Below are 17,082 nucleotides of genomic sequence, written 5' to 3' on the forward strand. Positions count from 1 at the left end.
CCAAATCACAAAGCGAGTGGACTCTCGCCGTATTCCATTTAAAAATGAAAATTAGGTTTTAGCCTGAAGTAGGAACCTTGCAACTTCAGCTGAAACATTTCAATATTCTCATTAAATGTGTAGATTGAAATTGCAAGATATTGCGTGTGTGTCGCGCTGCTCTCATTGTTTTGGGCTGTTCCCTACACAGGAGTTGCATGCCTGATTACCTGCACAGCAGGCTGAAAATTGATCTTTTCTATTTTAGCTATAAAATAATTCACCTTTTGTGCCAAAACAATTAATGTTATACATTAGTTTCAAATCAGAGTGCTTCCATTATACTCCGGGATGAAATTAATTTCTCAGGATATGTTCTTCAGTTCTTGTGGCCAGCCTGAGATTCCCATCGGGCAATTTGCATCTTGTATAAACAAAAATATCTTCAGCCAAAAGAAGAGCTTGGGGGGAATTTCAGAAGTCGGGAAAACTTTGCAGTGTTTGAACCAGGTATTCATTGTCCCACCTTACTCTTGGTGGCCACAAGTCAAGCCATGTTGTAGAGGTTTTGTAACCGTCATTATTTTTACATAAAAAGCATGAATAAAAATTAAACTAACCTAGAGTTTATAGATAGTTTGTACTCTGAAGTTTGACTGCAGTTAAAGACTTTTTTATTATTAGTGATAGAACTACTTGAATGCAAACAGTCCAGGATCCCCCACCTTGGAAATCCACAGTCTGAGGGTAGTTTTGGTTTGCTTTTCCCAGCTGAACGTACTTAGGACAGTTGGGCATTTAATGTGCTCAAAAATATACCCCAAACCCCTGAAATGATAATTTATTTGAAATAAAACTATGAGGTGGTTTTTTCATTGCCAAAGCATTATCATTTCTGACAGTGGCAACCAAAGACATTTTCAGACCCAGTTTACACATATCTTTGGGCATTCCATATTGGAGCACATAAACACCTTGTCTTACGCCTCCAGCGCTCAAGATTTTTATTTGGAAAGCAACCTTTAAGGTTTGTAAAAAAAAAAAAAAAAAGAGAGATGTTATTTATTTTATGACAGAGATAAAGTATTAGCAAGAGAGCAGCCTTGCAGCTGGTGTTGGTGGCTTGCCCAGGGAAGGATGGACTACTCAGGGTGAACTCAGTGGACTCAAGTAGCTGCAGGTGGCCAGACTAAGAAAGGAAAAATAGTTGTTTAATGCACTTTTGCCTCGTGCAGATTATTTTCCTACTTCTAAATAACTTGTTTGAACTTTCCTGGAGGTTCCTGTGCAGACACACAGAGCTGTAGCAGTGATAAAATGACATTTCTGTGTGTGAGTGCCCCCAAAGCCCCACATGAATTCTCAGAGTCTTTACCCTGAGAGCTCCCTCCCTCCTGAGTGAAGCTCATCCCCAAAACAAGAGACTTTGCTCCATCTTCTGCCATTTCATCACAGTTTGAGCTGAAACTGGGCCAAATGATGAACTTAATTGGTTTCTTCCTCAATTATGGAATCTGTCATTATCCTCTCAAAATCAGTGTTACTATTCCATTACTTTTAACTCTGAGGTAGATAATTCAAAATAGCTGCTTCAGTATCTTTAATTGCAGTTTCTGTCATTGCTCAATTCTGTCTGAATAGTTTCTCTAAAACAGTTTTTTTTAGAAGCCACATCCCATCCCGTGGGTTGGGCAGAGCTCCAGTTGGAGCCAGAAAATACCAGGATATTTCAGCTTCCCCCTTGTATCTCTGTTACAGAATATCCTAATATCAGAACTTGAGAACTGCATGAAATAATTGAGATTTGGATATCAGTGATTGACATGAAACATTTGGTTTTTTGATATTTTTGGTGGTTTTTTTAAAAACCTCTAAGTATTCTCCAGTCAGCTTGATGCACTCAAAATTCAAGAATTTTAATTCCTTCTGAGGTTTATTTATGGAAACATCCACTTGACTAATTCAAATCAAGTCAGTTTTTTGACCCTTTGAAATCTGTTTCAGAAGAATATTGTTCACATCATTTTCTTTTGGCTATTTTAGACATCTCATTTAGGTGTGAATTATGGGGCTGGTGGATATACATTAAACAGGTGTAGGGAAGTGTAGTCTAGAACAAAATGAACAAGAGACAGGATTTGTGCATTTAGTGAATAAAATAAGTCATAGGTCTATTTGCCTGTTGTTTTTTTTTCTTTCTTCCCCAAAAAACTACTTCTTTGCAAACTTCCAGAATTCAGTTACAGTTTTGGATTTCCACAACTGCTCTTGTCCATTTCTGTTTATAAGATACAGAATCTTCCTGGTTCCATAAACGGTTGCAGTCTCTCTTAGAGGAAATACATAATATAATTAAAAGCAATATTTTCAAAGGGATGTGCATGAATTTAAGGCCTGACCTTGACTGATTGTGGTTAAAAACTACTAAATGTGTAGGGCTTACCCCCTTATTTCCTTTAGCAACACTAATTTGGTTTTTTTAAGGCTCACAGAAATGACCATGGCAGATCTCAAGGGCCATACTGATTTAATTGTTGAATTTTGTTAAAAAAAAAAAAATCAAGTTTAAAGCTGGCAGGTAATTTTATAAACATTTTTTTAATTGAGCACTTCAGTGCACAAAAGGCCCAGAATAGTTTGAACATGCTGGGTGTGTTGTGGTTTGTAGATTGCACAGTAAATAATAATCAAATAATGCAAAATAAAGAGAAGCCGCCAAGCAAGACGTAGTAAACAAATAAAAATTTGAGTAATAACCGTAATTTCCAATACCTTATCCAAGTATGGGCCCCAAATAAGGAAAAAAATGCATTGGAAAGCGAAGGCTCAGATCTCAGAGGAAGCCCAGGAGAGACATATTGCTTCCATTTATAACTGAAAATCAACTGGAAACTTCTAATTGACAGAAAGGGAGTGAGTTTGAGTCCCTGGAGGTGCCCTCGGATCAGCAACAGGCAAATGGTGTAAACATAATAAATCACACAACAAGTTGGTTTAATATGATTTTTTTTTCTTTTTTTTTTTTTGGAAAATAAGGATACAATTTTGTAAAGTACAATAAATATAAAATGAAGTATGGGCTGGAAAGAAACACCCTGCTCCTTTTTTTTAAGAGAGTCGATGAAAATATATGTTGAATGGGAAATGAGGTTTCCAGGAGTGTTTATTCATAGGCTGTTGAAGGATCCAATTAAACTGGAATACACTTTGTGTGGCTTTCATAATCATAATGACTGATTTCAATGGGTTTACTCTTGACTTAACCCAATATAATAGGAATGAAATGAAGCTGCTTATTTTCCTGCTGCCTATCCAGAGCTGTCCATCCCCTTTGACTGTTTTGAACGACATCTTTTTTCTTTTTCTCTCTTTTTTTTTTATTTTCCCCAGCATAAAATAATACTTTGAGCAGGGAAACACAAGTAGCTCAATAAATACCAGAGCCAATAAAGCCTGGCATCACCCACTGCTGTGCCTTATGGATGTCTGAGTTTGATGCAGAGCTGAAAATATATTTTTTTTCCTTACAGTTCCTGAATTGGTACCTAATTTGCTGTGCAGCCTCTCCCTCAGCCTTGTGATCACTCTCTCCATCCAGTTCTTCTGTAGAAACAGAACTGTACTTTATTTTCTAGTCTTTTCCATTTAGAAAGACCATACCAGTGTACTCTTTTTTTGTTTTTTTTCCTTTTTAAAAGTCAGTTTTAATTCTATTTTTTTCTCTTGGAAAGTGCCTGATAGAGGGAGCAGAACCAAACCACAGCCAGACCCATCCAGCTCCCACCTCCCTGCTACCCAGAGATCACTCAGCAAGCCCTCTCAGTTCATCAGCAAACCCCTGACATGGTGGGATTTGTGCTGGACTGTGGGAGGGAGAAGAGTTACACAGAATATTTTTTTTTCTGGACTGTAGGAATATTCTTTGACTTATGTACAAGACCCTGGTGGCAAATCTCAAAAGTCTTACTGAAGTCCAGCTCGATCATAAGGTTCTGCTTCCCAGTGCACAAACTCTCCTGTTGGTTCTTGTTGGCCTCCCCTTCCCTAAATTATTTACACCTCTGGAGTTCTGTAGGAAGGAATTTTAGTGAAAGCCATTGTTTCACCTGAGGAGATGCTGCAAGTCCACGAGGGTGATGATCTTAAAGGTCTTTGCCAGCTTCAACAGTTCTGTGGTTCTGTTCCCAACAATAAGTATTTCTAACTGTGACAGAAGTTTGACTTCTGAGAAGAGCTCTGAGACTGTTAATTGTTGGTACACACCACTCCTACAAAATTATCTTAATGGAAGAAGTTTAAATATTGATAGAGGAAAATTAAATGCAATTATGATGAGCCATTTCATTTGATGCCTTTTTTCCGCATTAGCCAGTCCATAAATATTTTAATCATTTCATTTATTCAGTGTTTTTTCATCTGCACAACCTTACCTTGGGTTAAATTGTCCTGTTGCACAGTTGATACTCAGCTGGCAGGGTTCAGAAAACGTCACCTCTCCATTTCATGACTTCCTCCCAAATTTATGCACCTTCAAATTAAACCTGTGCAAAAAGGGACGATCTTCATTTTGTAGGGGCAGCACAAATGCTACAAATACTTCAACATGAAGACAGGTCACTCAAGCTCTAATTGTCCCTAATTAGCACTTCCAGGAGCTGCAATCTTTGTATAAACTTTCAGCTGGGTGGCACGTGGGTGAAAAATTATTTCTTGCCTAGAACACCATTAAAAATTAATTTCCTTTGATAGTGCAGGATATGAATGAGACAAACACGTGGCCTTGCACAGGAAGGGGCTTTGCCAATTAAAATTGGACACACAGAGCTCGGAGTGTTCAGGAAAAAAACAAATTTAGTGGAGTTTTTGCCAGATCTCTTAGTTTGTTTTTGGAAACGAGCAGGTTTTTTATTTTCCATTCAAATTATCATAATAAATGGTAGCAAGGGCTACTTTGCCATATCATATACAGATTTTTTTAATTGAGTGGTTATGGATTTTTGTATGAAAATATGGGTTTGCTGTGTGATGAGCCCTGCTGGGAATTTAGGCTTCTTTTGGCATTCCTTTCACGTGGATACTCCTGTCCTGTTTCTACCTGCTAAGTATTGAGCTGAGTTGTTGGGTAGCTACTGAATGAATAATCTTTCACTTTAGCAAAGTTTGCTCTCGTTTTTTTGCTGTCTGCTCCTATTTCCTTGCATGTATGAAGTCTTTAAAAAAACAGATTTAAAAAAAAAAAAAGAATATTTAAAAGAAAACCCTACCCTTGTGTAAAACGCTTGGAATTTCTTTCACCTTCCTCTGGGGAAGATGAAGGTTTGGTGAAAAAAATGGGAGGTTTTTTCTAGTTTTTGGTACTTTGGAAAATTTATTTTTCTTGACCATTGACTTTCTGGTCCTGTTTGTTACATAATAAAGTATATATTAAATATATTAATTTATATATATGTATGTATAATGTATGTGTGTGTATATATATAGTACGATATAAGAAAATACTGATTTTTGAAGGGGGGAAAAAAAAGTGAAAGGCGTCCTCAAACACCTTTTCTTCCATTTCCTACCAACCAGAATTGTCCTTTGCGTGGATCTTCAACGAGTACCCGTCGTTTGTCCAGGAGGACAGCCGGCGGTTCGTGTCGCAGGAGACGGGGCACCTCTACATCGCCAAGGTGGAGCCGTCGGACGTGGGCAACTACACGTGTGTGGTGACCAGCTCAGTGACCAACAGCCAGGCCCTGGGCTCGCCCACGCCCCTGGTGCTGCGCACGGACGGTAGGGCTGCCCCTCCGGCCACCGCTCGGGGTGTCCCCAGGGTTTGCCTGGAAAAGGCCTCTGGGATCAGGGAGTCCAGCCTGTGACCCAACCCCACCCTATCACCCAGCCCATGGCGCTGATGACACATCCAGTCTGTTCCTAAACACCTCCAGGGATGGTGACTCCACCACCTCCCTGGGCAGCCCCTTGCAGTGTCTGAGCACTCTCTTATTTCTTCCCAATGTCCAACCTAAACCTCCCCTGGTGCAGCTTGAGCCTGTGCCCTCTTGTCCTGCCGCTGGTTCCTGGGAGCAGAGCCCGACCCACCCCCATTTCCCCCCTCCTGTCAGGAGTTTGTAGAGTGATGAGGTCTCCCCTGAGCCTCCTCCTCTCCAGGCTGAGCCTCCCCAGCTCCCTCAGCTGCTCCTCCCAGCACTTGTGCTCCAGGCCCTTCACCAGCCTCGCTGCCCTTCTCTGGATCTGCTCCAGCCTCTCCATGCCCTTCCTAAATTGAGGGGCCCAGAACTGGGCACAGCACTCGGGGTACAACGTCACCAGTGCCAAGTGCAAGGGCAGAATCACTGCCCTGCTTGGCCAGACAATTCCTGCTCCTCTTCCTAAGTCTTGACACAGATTTTCCTGATTTCCCACATCCCTTTACATGTGGAATGTGAGAGAAGCAAACTTGATTTTGAGTTTAATGTGATGTAGCACCAAAGAGAGGGAAAAAGGCTTAAAAAACTTAAAACTACCTTTCTCATTTGTCTCTTTCAGGTGTGATGGGAGAGTATGAACCCAAAATAGAAGTTCAGTTTCCTGAGACCCTTCCTGCAGCTAAAGGCTCAACTGTGAGGCTGGAGTGCTTTGCACTAGGAAAGTAAGTTTTCAGCTCCACTCCTACTGAAAGTTGGAGCACGTTAGGGTTCACCTGCCCAGGAGATGTGGGGGTCTGGCAGTTGTTTTGGTGGTGTTTTCCAAATATCTTATTTGGATCATCGCAGTTACTGCCTTGAAATAAGAGGGTAAAGAGTCTTGGAGTAATTTTTAATTTTGTTTAGAATTCAAATGTGTATGTTGGCAGCACAGGAATTTATATTTCATTTCAAATTAGCTTGAGTAAGATCAGCGTGGGTTTGCATATGACCTCTTACCTAGGTCTGCCTTCTCTGTGCAGAACCAAATGGTGTTGAAGTCTGTGAGAATGTTGTCTGAATTTTCCTGTTAAATGTCCTTGATGCTTTCATAATATTGTTCTTCCTTTATAGCCAAGATAAAGTTTAAAATTCATTCCTCCTCTGAATGATACTTCACACACAGCTGATATCTTTTCTCTTTCACAGATGATCTGAGAATGCATTTATGGTTCTGTAAATGTATTTACTTACCACTTTGTGGTTTATTTGCAGACAGCTTTGTCAGGTGCTCATATCAGATTGATAACTCGATCACACACTATTGCTTTGGTTCCCTAGCGAGGGAAAGTCCAAAATCAGAGAATAAATGGCTGTTAGAGGATGAGAATTTCAGAAGACTTGGGTAGATTCTGCCTCTGTGGAAGTCACTGGTAGATGTCACCCATCGTCAGGGGAGGCCAGTGCTGATTTTAAAGATGTTTTTACAGTCACTGGACATTCACTGAGATATTCATGAACAAATTTGGTCCCACAAATGCGAGCGTGTGGAACAGCACAGTGTATGAAACCAGGTGCCACAGTGTGTGACCATCTGTCCTGTACAGTGTGATTGCTGCTTTAACACAAGCCTTTAGTCACTTCTGAGTTTAGTTTAGTTTAAAGTATCTCATTATGACAATCAAGGAGTTTAAGCAAAGCTGTTTAAAATCCCCTTACTCTCTCTCTAGCCCTGTGCCTCAGATTAACTGGAGAAGAACTGATGGTCTGCCATTTCCAAGCAAAATCAAGCTGAGGAAATCCAATGGCATGATTGAAATCCCGAATTTCCAGCAGGAGGATGCAGGACTGTATGAATGTATAACTGAAAACTCAAGGGGGAAAAACATTGCAAGAGGACGCCTCACTTACTATGGTAGGAAACTTTTGTGCTCCCTCTCTCCCATTCTTCTTTAACCATGAAATAGAAACTTCTCTGGGCTTTAGAGCTCCTGCAGTGCCATCAGGCATTTGTGCTTAAAAATCCGTGGCATTATTAAGTACTCACAGAAAATGAGAACTCCTGCACCAGTTCCTTGCATAAGATTTTTAAGGAATGTCTTAAGGCTCAAAAGGGTTACCCAGAGTGGTGTGGAGAATGCTTGTACTTATTTTAATGTGATGGAAGGACTTTTTTTTTTAGACATTTCATACTGGTCCAGTGGTGAAACCTTCAATTTTCAGTCAGTTGGATTTATTTGGGGGATCACGGAGGCCTCACATTTATAGGAAATACAAATTTTATCTTGCTTTATGAAAAGATTATTACTGATGGATATTCTCAATCCTGTGCTTTCTAAGCAGCCAGTTTTATTTTAAAATGTGTAAATAAGTGAGAGAATATAATCCAGTATAGGAAATGAAATACTGTGAGATTTAATAGCTGGAAAAAAGACTGAGTCTCTTGTGCATTTGAGGCTGTTGAGTGAAATGAGTATCAGCAAAGCACACTGGTGGTGGTGTAAAGAGAGAGTGATTTGCAACAAAGTGGTAATTGACAATTTTTGTTGAAGCCAGATCTCAGCAAATAGAATTTTCTTTAGGTAAATGACAATTTAAACAGCGCTTCTGACTGTGCTTTGGAATGTTTTCCTTGTGTAGGAATATTTGAGCAAAGAGATGGTTTTTTCAGTTGTGTAAAAGGCCCAGAGCTAATCTGCAACTTGGAGCACAGGGAGCTGCAATGGAGATTTTAGTCAGTGAAGATTTTAGTTCAAAGCACAACAGATTTTCATAAAGAAGAAGGAAAAGAGATTTCTCCCCTTACCAACTTCCAAATTAATGCCCCATTACTGGAAATGTCCGAGGTTAGGTTGGACAGGAGACTTGGAGCAACATGAATTTTCCATGTACTAGTTGTAATTAAACACCTTCTCTAGAAATCCTAGGGATAACATGGAGCAAAAGATCCAAGCTGCTTCATCTGCCAGTGTCATCTGTCATTCCAAACTTGGCTCTGTGCATTTGATTTTACAAAGTGACCTTATTACTACTTGAGACTTCCAGTCAAGTTGTGTTTTCTACATCAGTTTGTGTCACCATTCCTATGCCAGTTTTAAATCAGGGCAGTTCTACAATACATCAGTGTAAACTAGATATAAAATAGAGGAGATTTCTTCATTAGTCCTCATAATTACAGCAGTGGGCATTCCTGAGATACCTGACCTGCTTCCCCAGTTCTGTTTTGCTCATTAAAAGGCCACAGGGCTGAGATAAAGGACGTTGCTAATCAATACAAGCAACAGTTTGCTAATCAAAACAAGTGGTTTTGTGACAGTCTGAACGTTTTCATTGCAAATCTAGAACAGGATTTGAACCCTGGAATGGAGTTCATACTCCAGGACAAATGTCTGCCCGTGTTAGAGTCATCCCTAATATGGATGTTTATCTTCAAAAGAATAATGAGACCTGTAATGGCAGTAATGGCACTCCAACTGTTTCATTTCATTTGTTCTGCTTCATGAAGCCCATTGTGCAGAATTAAATAGATTTAAGTAATCTTTCTTATTTTGTTACTTGCTTTGTTGTTGCAGATAGAATGCCAACAAGTTTGGATTCAGGATCATTTTGACTCTGTTTGACAATTTGAAGGACTTTAATGCTGTTTGTAGATTAATGATGTTCTATAAATAAAGACAGTTTCTTCTGGTGGATTGCCACTGTGCCTGATACCAAAACTCAAAAATCTGTCTGGTAAAGAAATCCAACCACATCCCACTCAGTCTTCCAATAAAAGATCAATATTTAAGGGAGTTGTTCTAAAAGCAGCTGAGGATTTGGGGGAAACGAATGCAATATACTGAAGACATAGAGGAAAAGATAGAAAGTACCAAAATGTGTTGTCAAAAATGACACAAATCTGGTGTTGGTAGTGAATGGTGACTGCTCTTAAAACACGTGATTTGCAGAAGTTTAAGGTGTGTCTGCTAATCATATATAGAAAAATATCAGCATTACAAATGGACAAATGTCTTTTTATTTCAACAGTGACACTATTTGTTCTCCTCTCAGCTCACCCCAAAAAAAAGAGTTTAAGAAGAATTTGGGTTAATGTTTTCCAAGCTGTCGTAGTGAAATAATGTGAAAAATAAATCTTGGGGAGGGAGGAGGAATACAGACAAAAATTTCGTGCCTGAAAAACAGAAGGTTTTCCTTTCTTTGCAGATTTTAAAGATTCTTTATAAAATTATAAAGTTAGTCCTGAACAAAAGCTTGAAACATTCATTGCTCTGTTATGAAGAGAAACACTCCCGTTCTCCTTATTTGTTTTATGAGCTGAAACTGTGAAAATTTGAAGTCTGAAAATCAGATTTTCTGGTGCATAAATTGTTTGGTTAAACCCCCACTACACTGATGTTTTCTGTGCTGTCCTGCCTCTTTGTCCAATAATGAATTATAGTCTTGAAGCCACAAAGCACTTGAATATAGACTCAACTTTAATCATGTCCATAGTCATTTTCTCAAGAATGCTTATTTATAAGTCTGGGTTAGAAATTCTGTGCCCATCTGTAACTGTCTTCCTGAATAAATTAAATGGGTCTGGGTTTTTTGAATATATTGTGGGTTTTAAATATAACTCTCAACCCATAGTTGATATTGATAATTAAAATAGATACTCTAAAGCAGGTATTCTGGGTTCTTTCATAACAATACTCACAGACTATTAATCTTCCTTTTTTTCTCATGAAGGATTTTATCAAGAAAAACCCAACACCGAGTGTTCTTTTTTTTTTTTTTTTTGTCCTTTTTACAGTTCCAACATTTAATGCCAGTTTTCTCCTCAGGGGATTTCAGACTGTGCTAAAAATAGGACAAGATTATCTAACTTTGATTGAATATAAAACCTGAATATATAAATAATTTGCTTTCTCTTTATTATTGTGTTCGTTTGTCATCGTTATTAGTCCTTTCCATAAAGAGATAATGGAAGAAGAAAGAATCCATGGAGACATTTCATGGCATAGAAAAAGGAGAGGAGATGAAAGAATCACATTTCTGTGTTTTAAGATGCAATTAAACATGAAGCATGGTAAAGATACGTAAAGCAGTTCATTTAAAGGATAATTGAAGAAAATATATTCTTAATTAGCACTTGCTGATGTAACAGAAGTCGTGGTTGACAGTACCAAGGTAAAATGTTTAACAGGAAGGAAAAAAACCCTGCTGCTGTTCCCCTTGTGCTCTGGAGTGCTGGACTGTCATAACAGAGATGAACCCCCTCAGCAGTTGTAGACTCTACATCTTTTTTTTTTTTTACTATATCAAAAAGTACTGGTATATTTTGTTAATAATTTTATAATAATCTCCCAGCAAAATTTTACTGAAACCACGTTATTCATGTATGTGGAAGAGTATCTCTGTTTAAGGCTTTTTTCTGATAGTCTGACTCTTATCTTGACTAACTAATATCGAGTTGCTGAGTTTTATCATCCCAGAGTTTACTTGTTAATGCTGTCTAATAATACAGTTGCCTTCCTACACAGACAAATAGTTCATCTTTTTTACATCCTACAGCTTTTCCCAATGGTGTAAGAATTACCTGTTGCTTGAGAGCATTTCTATTTTTGAATGGGAGTCAAAAAATGAACGTTTTCAGGGATGTGTTGGGTGCTTTTCTGGTTTTTATCAGGAAAAAAAAAATGTCACTCATGCTTCAAGTCACTTGGAGTTTTGAGATAAAATAAGGTTCATTACTGCTGGAGGCATCAGTCTGAGTGTCACAGCCTGACTTTAGATAGACTGTCTGGAAAAGTGAAGGTTCCACTTTCTGGGTGTGGGTTTTTTTCCCCAGTGTGCTCCACAGCTGCTTTCTCTTGAGCTGTGGAAAGTTCCTTTCGACTCTGATTTATTGCTGAGCTACTCCAGAGTGTTTTCAAAGATTTCCAGCTTCCAGAGTGTAAATTGCAGAGGAGGGATATGTGGATAAGCATCTCGTGTGAGCCCCAGGTGGGGAGTGTTCTGGAAGAGCTTCCCATCGTCCTCTGGGAGAGGCCAGGCACAAACCATGGGCCTGAAGCTCTGCCTTTCCTTTGTGCTATTCCTGTGGCTGCCAGAATGAAAAGAAGGTTTTTATTGAACACTCCTACTCTGAATGAAATCATATCTAAAATTACATGGTTTCATGCGTCTTAATCCACAAACAATTTACAAATCCCAGCAGAGCTTCTGCAAAGTGTCTACTTCTCCAGCCACTGCTTCCAGGTTCTTCCTCACAGTAACTCAGGGCAGTTGGCCTTCATTCACATCAAGCCCCAGAACATCACAAAGGGGTTCTGAAACATCTGAAAAGATGGTTCTTCCTTTCCTTATGGCCTACAGGGATGCAACAGTGGTTTTCTTCAGGAAGACGTGCCTGGCCTAACTAGCTGGAAGAAGAGGGTCATTGTAACCTCCAAAAAAAAAAAAGATGGCAGAGCCTCCTCTCTGGGATAAATTTTATGAACTTACACACTTGTTCACCTCTCGCCTCTGGGGCCATGAGTATTGCAAGGAATATTTTAGGCTGAAACAGCTGAAGCAAAGTACAAGGCCGGTGCTTTTCCAAGTGACTGGCCATGGAGCTGACGGCTTTAGAGAATCACTTTCCTACAAGCATTTCATCCTGAGGGAACTTCACGTGAATCTTTCATGAAGATTGCACAGCAGGTTCTGAAGAATTGTTAATATTACCACAGAATACGGATTCCTGTCACAGTCTCAAACCCTGAACTACAAACTCCATTAAAATTAACTTCCAACCTCTCAGTTTACAGGTCATCATCTTTTTTTTTTTTTTCATCTCAGTGAAGATGTGTTGCCTTCTTGTTGCTTAAGGAGGGAGAAGTGATACCTTCCTGTCTCCTCAGGAAGATCCAAGTAAGACACCAAGCCATGCAGAGAGAATGAGGCTGTTCCCAAGTCATCAGTGTTCCTTCAGGAGCATGGATGTGGCAGTTGTGGAACCAGATGTTCTGAGCAGCAGCGTTTGCCTAACAGTGACAAGATCTTGAGAGGAACAAAGCAGTTTATTCACAGTCATTTAGGTACCATCAGGCAGAGCTCAACAAAAAGGGCAGTGCTGGCCTTGGCAAGTCCTGCCTCTGTTTTGGGAGGGTATTTAGAGCTACTGATACATGACCTGTCTGCACATGCCTCAGCTGCTGCAGCGTGAACCACCTTTTCCTTGGCCACAAATCAGAGTATTCCCAGCTGGAATTGCTTCTATTTAGCTGCCTTCTCAATTTTGAGCTGTTTGGTTGAATTGTTCTTTTTCAAAGGTTTTGAGATGTGGCAGGTTGAAAAGGGTATTTTTCTTTCTGCTGAATTCCTCCGTCAGTGATTTGAAGAGAAAAAGAGCCTTTCTGAAGGAAATTACCAAAGTCCCCATCAACACTCTTGTGACCGAACAAGCACCGTGAATTTTCTCACATTGTTGTGCCTTAGGAATCTGTTCTGTGCATTTCTGCTTTAACCTATTGTATGGAAACTTGGGAAACCCTCCTGTGGAGACTGTCTGACACAGAGTCCCAAAATAGGATTTATGGTGTAGACAGTGTTTTTCTTATTAATGGGATTGAATCCAAGATCTTGAACTTGAAAATAGACTATATTTAACCTACTTCCAAGTGGGAGATAGGCAGTGGATGTGAAATATGCCACGTGTATGGATCCATCAGTAGTTCAGGCGCTGCTGAATGTTGCATAAATATTTAGATGTGCAAAGTGGCAGGAAGCACAAGGCATGGAGTCCTGAGCTTTGATTCCCATGGCACATGTGGGGCAAACGGTCCAAATGACAATGTGATATAAAGCTGTTTCTTGTACTCCAGTGTTGCAACGTGAACTTTCAAGATTTAACCACAGTTAATACCAGTAAAAAGTACATTTGTGGGACACAAAGATCAGCTTATCCTGTCTTTTAGAGCTGACCTTGATAAAGAATGTGCAAAAAGTGTATCAGCCCCAAATCAGTGAAGGGTGTTAATCCTCACAGGGATGCACCAAAAAAAAGTAGTAGTTGAGGGTTTCACAGCAAATATTGGTTGAATTCCAATATTTATTAGTAGTTAATATCTCAGTGAATATATTTCAGTAAATTCTTCTGTAAGAAGTTAATCCTAAGTATGGATACAGAAATCATAAATAGTATTAAACCTTGCTGCCATAGAAGTATGGGACTGTACGTGGGCATGTTGAGGTGGTGCTGCTGCATTGCAGAACCCTTGGTGGAGGGGAAATCTGCATGAATTACAATGAATCTTTTTATTTACTGTGAATCTTTTTAAATGAAATTAATACCGGCCCTCATCCAAACCTGGGCTGGCTGGTGCTGTGCCTGTGGCAGTGGCACAGGATCAGCTCTCAGCTGTGCTGAGGCTTCCCTCGTGGCCACAGGCAAGTCATTAATTTCCCTGGCCTGAGTTAATTGCTGGTATAACTCCATTGTAGTGGGAAGTTCAGTGGGAATTAATCTGACCTTCTGTGCTTCCAGAACTCGTGTATTAAATAATATTTTCCTGCATCACCAGGGACTTTTTTCCCTCCTAGTTGTTTTGATACGAGTGTGTTATGAGATTTTCCTAAATGACTAACTTAAGATAATCAAATTGTCTCTGGAAAATTCTTTGCCTGTAGCTATATATTTGCAGCCAAGTTCCATCCTACTCTTTTATCTCTTTTCTCCATATGCAATGTCCAGAATTTATCTTTTCCTGGAGAAATAGCATATATGGAGATTATAAACTTTCGAGTAAATTGAATAAATTCAAAGAAAATTCACAAATTACCTGTAAAACAGTGTTGTGTGAAATAGCACTAAAGGAATAAGAGAATAAACTAATGTTGTTTTCCACGCACTGATGTTTATTTACCAAGTGAGCTTTCTCCCACCACCCCCCTATGAAAGCTGTAACAGATGTTTTAAATATCTTTACAGTTTCAACTGTATTTTGGGTAATTCTGAAGGGTGTATGTTAATACATCAAAGTTTTGTTCAAAAAATAGTGATTTTTATGGACTTCCTTTTACTGGTTTGCATCACCCAAATGCTGTGCCAAGACTAATGCTTTCAAAACCAATCTCATATATCCATGCATTCATCCTGTTAAGTGCTGCCTCACATTAGAAAACAATTTAAATGGTATTTAGCACTAAGGCTGACATACCATTATTTTTTTTTTTAGGACTTAAAGGATTCTCTTCTGCATTAATTTGATGATTTAGCCACATCACTTATTTAATTTCAGTCTCACCATTAATGTCCTTTTCTAATGAGTACCTCAAAGTTGTGTTGTTTAATCATTGGTGATTTTAATACTGGTTTCACTGGTCCACCTTTAGTGATTTTTACTCTCAATTTTCTTTGGTTTACTGCTGTAGTAAAAAAAAATGCATAAAAGGAAGAGCAAGTTACTTGTTTCATTAGGGGACTTGAAGCAGGACTAGTAAGAACCTCTGTTGGTACAGACCAGTCTGTGCAGAAATCTGATGAGTTCCCTGTAAATTAACCCTTAGATTCGGGTATGGAACAATAACTTGTTTGGGTCTCTGTTGTGTTTTTCATCTGCAGCAAAGCCTCACTGGATCCAGACCATAAAGGATGTTGAAGTTGCTGTAGAGGACACCCTACACTGGGATTGCAGAGCAAGTGGGAAGCCCAAACCATCATATAGGTGGCTGAAGAATGGAGACCAACTGTCAGTAGAGGTAACATTCTCTTCTGAAAACGTGATGCTGGGTAAAATTAACATTATTCATACAAATATGAGAATTTTCAGAAGGCTGGGCAATTAGTCAAGAGGAATATTTGACAGTGGCTTTCATATGTTTGTGGAGAGCATCCAAGTGGAAACTTCAAAAGCTGCAATACCAGAAACACAAAGACAAATTACGTTGTACAAAAACATCCCAGCTAAAAGCAGGTTCAAAAGCAACAATAGAAGCATAGAAAGAAGTCTGTAAGGAATGACTGGAGAAGGGAGCTTAATAAAGTTGTACATAAAGAACCATAAATGAGGGATAGAGAATTTAAATTATTTTACTGCAATTGCAGTTGTCATTTCGTTGAAGGTAAGAAAACATATTCAAACTTCTTGACAAAAAAAAAAAAGACAAAAATCCTAAAGATTCGTTGGGTTCCCATTACTTGCTGCAAAGAATGAAATATAAATAGCAAAATAACATAGGTATTTGTTTTAATACAGTTGTTAAAGTAATGGATAGTAATGCATTTGGTGACAGGGAAAAGAAGTTGAACTTAGAAGGGGAGATACTTGGTCTCCAGGTCAGAAATGCAGATTGATTGTAAAATATTGATTTTAAATCTCACTGCTTTGTTGGAAAACTGCCCAGTTCAGGTTATCAGGAATATAAACTACAGGCACCAGCCCATTGCAGGGAGGCATTTTGCCCTTGGCCAGTGCCTTGTGCTCAACACTGGCACTAAAGAGTTGAAGAAAAGGAAAGAGTGACTGCTCAGGTGAATCCAGTGGATGGCTGTGAAAAACATCTCTGACCATTCAGGGAGTTACATGGTCACTGAAAGGAGTGGTGGTGTTTTGGGGACAGGTTAAATGAGGGACCACAGAATCTCACACAGAGTCACTGAGGTGGTTTTTTACCTCAGTAAGTACAAAAACATCTTAGAATCTCTCAGGCTCCCTGTTTCTCCCCTCCCCTCCCCCTCAAAAAAAAAAAAAAGAAAACCATTAGAAAATACTTTTGGGCTGGGCATGTATTTTGGGTTCTGGTCTGTTTTTTTTTTTCCCAAAGGTTGTGCTGCTTTAGTTTTTTCGTTGTCACTGGTTCCTTTTCTCACCAGTTCCACCACTCCCTCCTCAAATTAGTCACTTCTTACTGTAATTGATGCAGTTATCCAAGAATAAGCAAGGTGGGAAGATCCAGATAATTCAGTGGCTTTGCTGGTTTAAGGCACTTAAGTCCAGGTCTTCTGTTTGATGACTGTTGGAATTTGTTCTGCACAGTATTATGGGAAGCTCATTAGCAAATGGCATGTGTGAAATCTCTAAATAGTACAAAATGCCAGTGCCATCTGCATAGTTTGGATACTCTGGTCTGTCCTGAGGAGGCTGGTAGGATTTTGTCCATATTTCCAGGGAAATACAAGGTTATTTGAGATTGCAAAGCCTCTGTGAAACTGAGCAAGTAAGGATCATTTTCATACACTGTCTTGCCAAGC

General features: G+C 39.3%; 1 protein-coding gene across 1 annotated transcript in view; it reads left to right on the plus strand.

Annotated features, from left to right (window-relative positions):
* Positions 1–17,082, plus strand: part of CNTN3 (contactin 3) — a 98,981-nt gene that overhangs the window by 57,615 nt on the left and 24,284 nt on the right. The window contains exons 4-7 of the mRNA XM_050312898.1: positions 5,551–5,754; positions 6,511–6,613; positions 7,598–7,782; positions 15,454–15,590. Of these exons, the coding sequence (XP_050168855.1) occupies positions 5,551–5,754; positions 6,511–6,613; positions 7,598–7,782; positions 15,454–15,590 (629 nt within the window). The remainder of the gene's footprint in view (positions 1–5,550; positions 5,755–6,510; positions 6,614–7,597; positions 7,783–15,453; positions 15,591–17,082) is intronic.

The sequence above is a fragment of the Myiozetetes cayanensis genome, unplaced genomic scaffold, assembly GCF_022539395.1.
Source record: "Myiozetetes cayanensis isolate MyiCay16 unplaced genomic scaffold, myiCay2020 scf18, whole genome shotgun sequence".
NCBI lineage: Eukaryota > Metazoa > Chordata > Aves > Passeriformes > Tyrannidae > Myiozetetes > Myiozetetes cayanensis.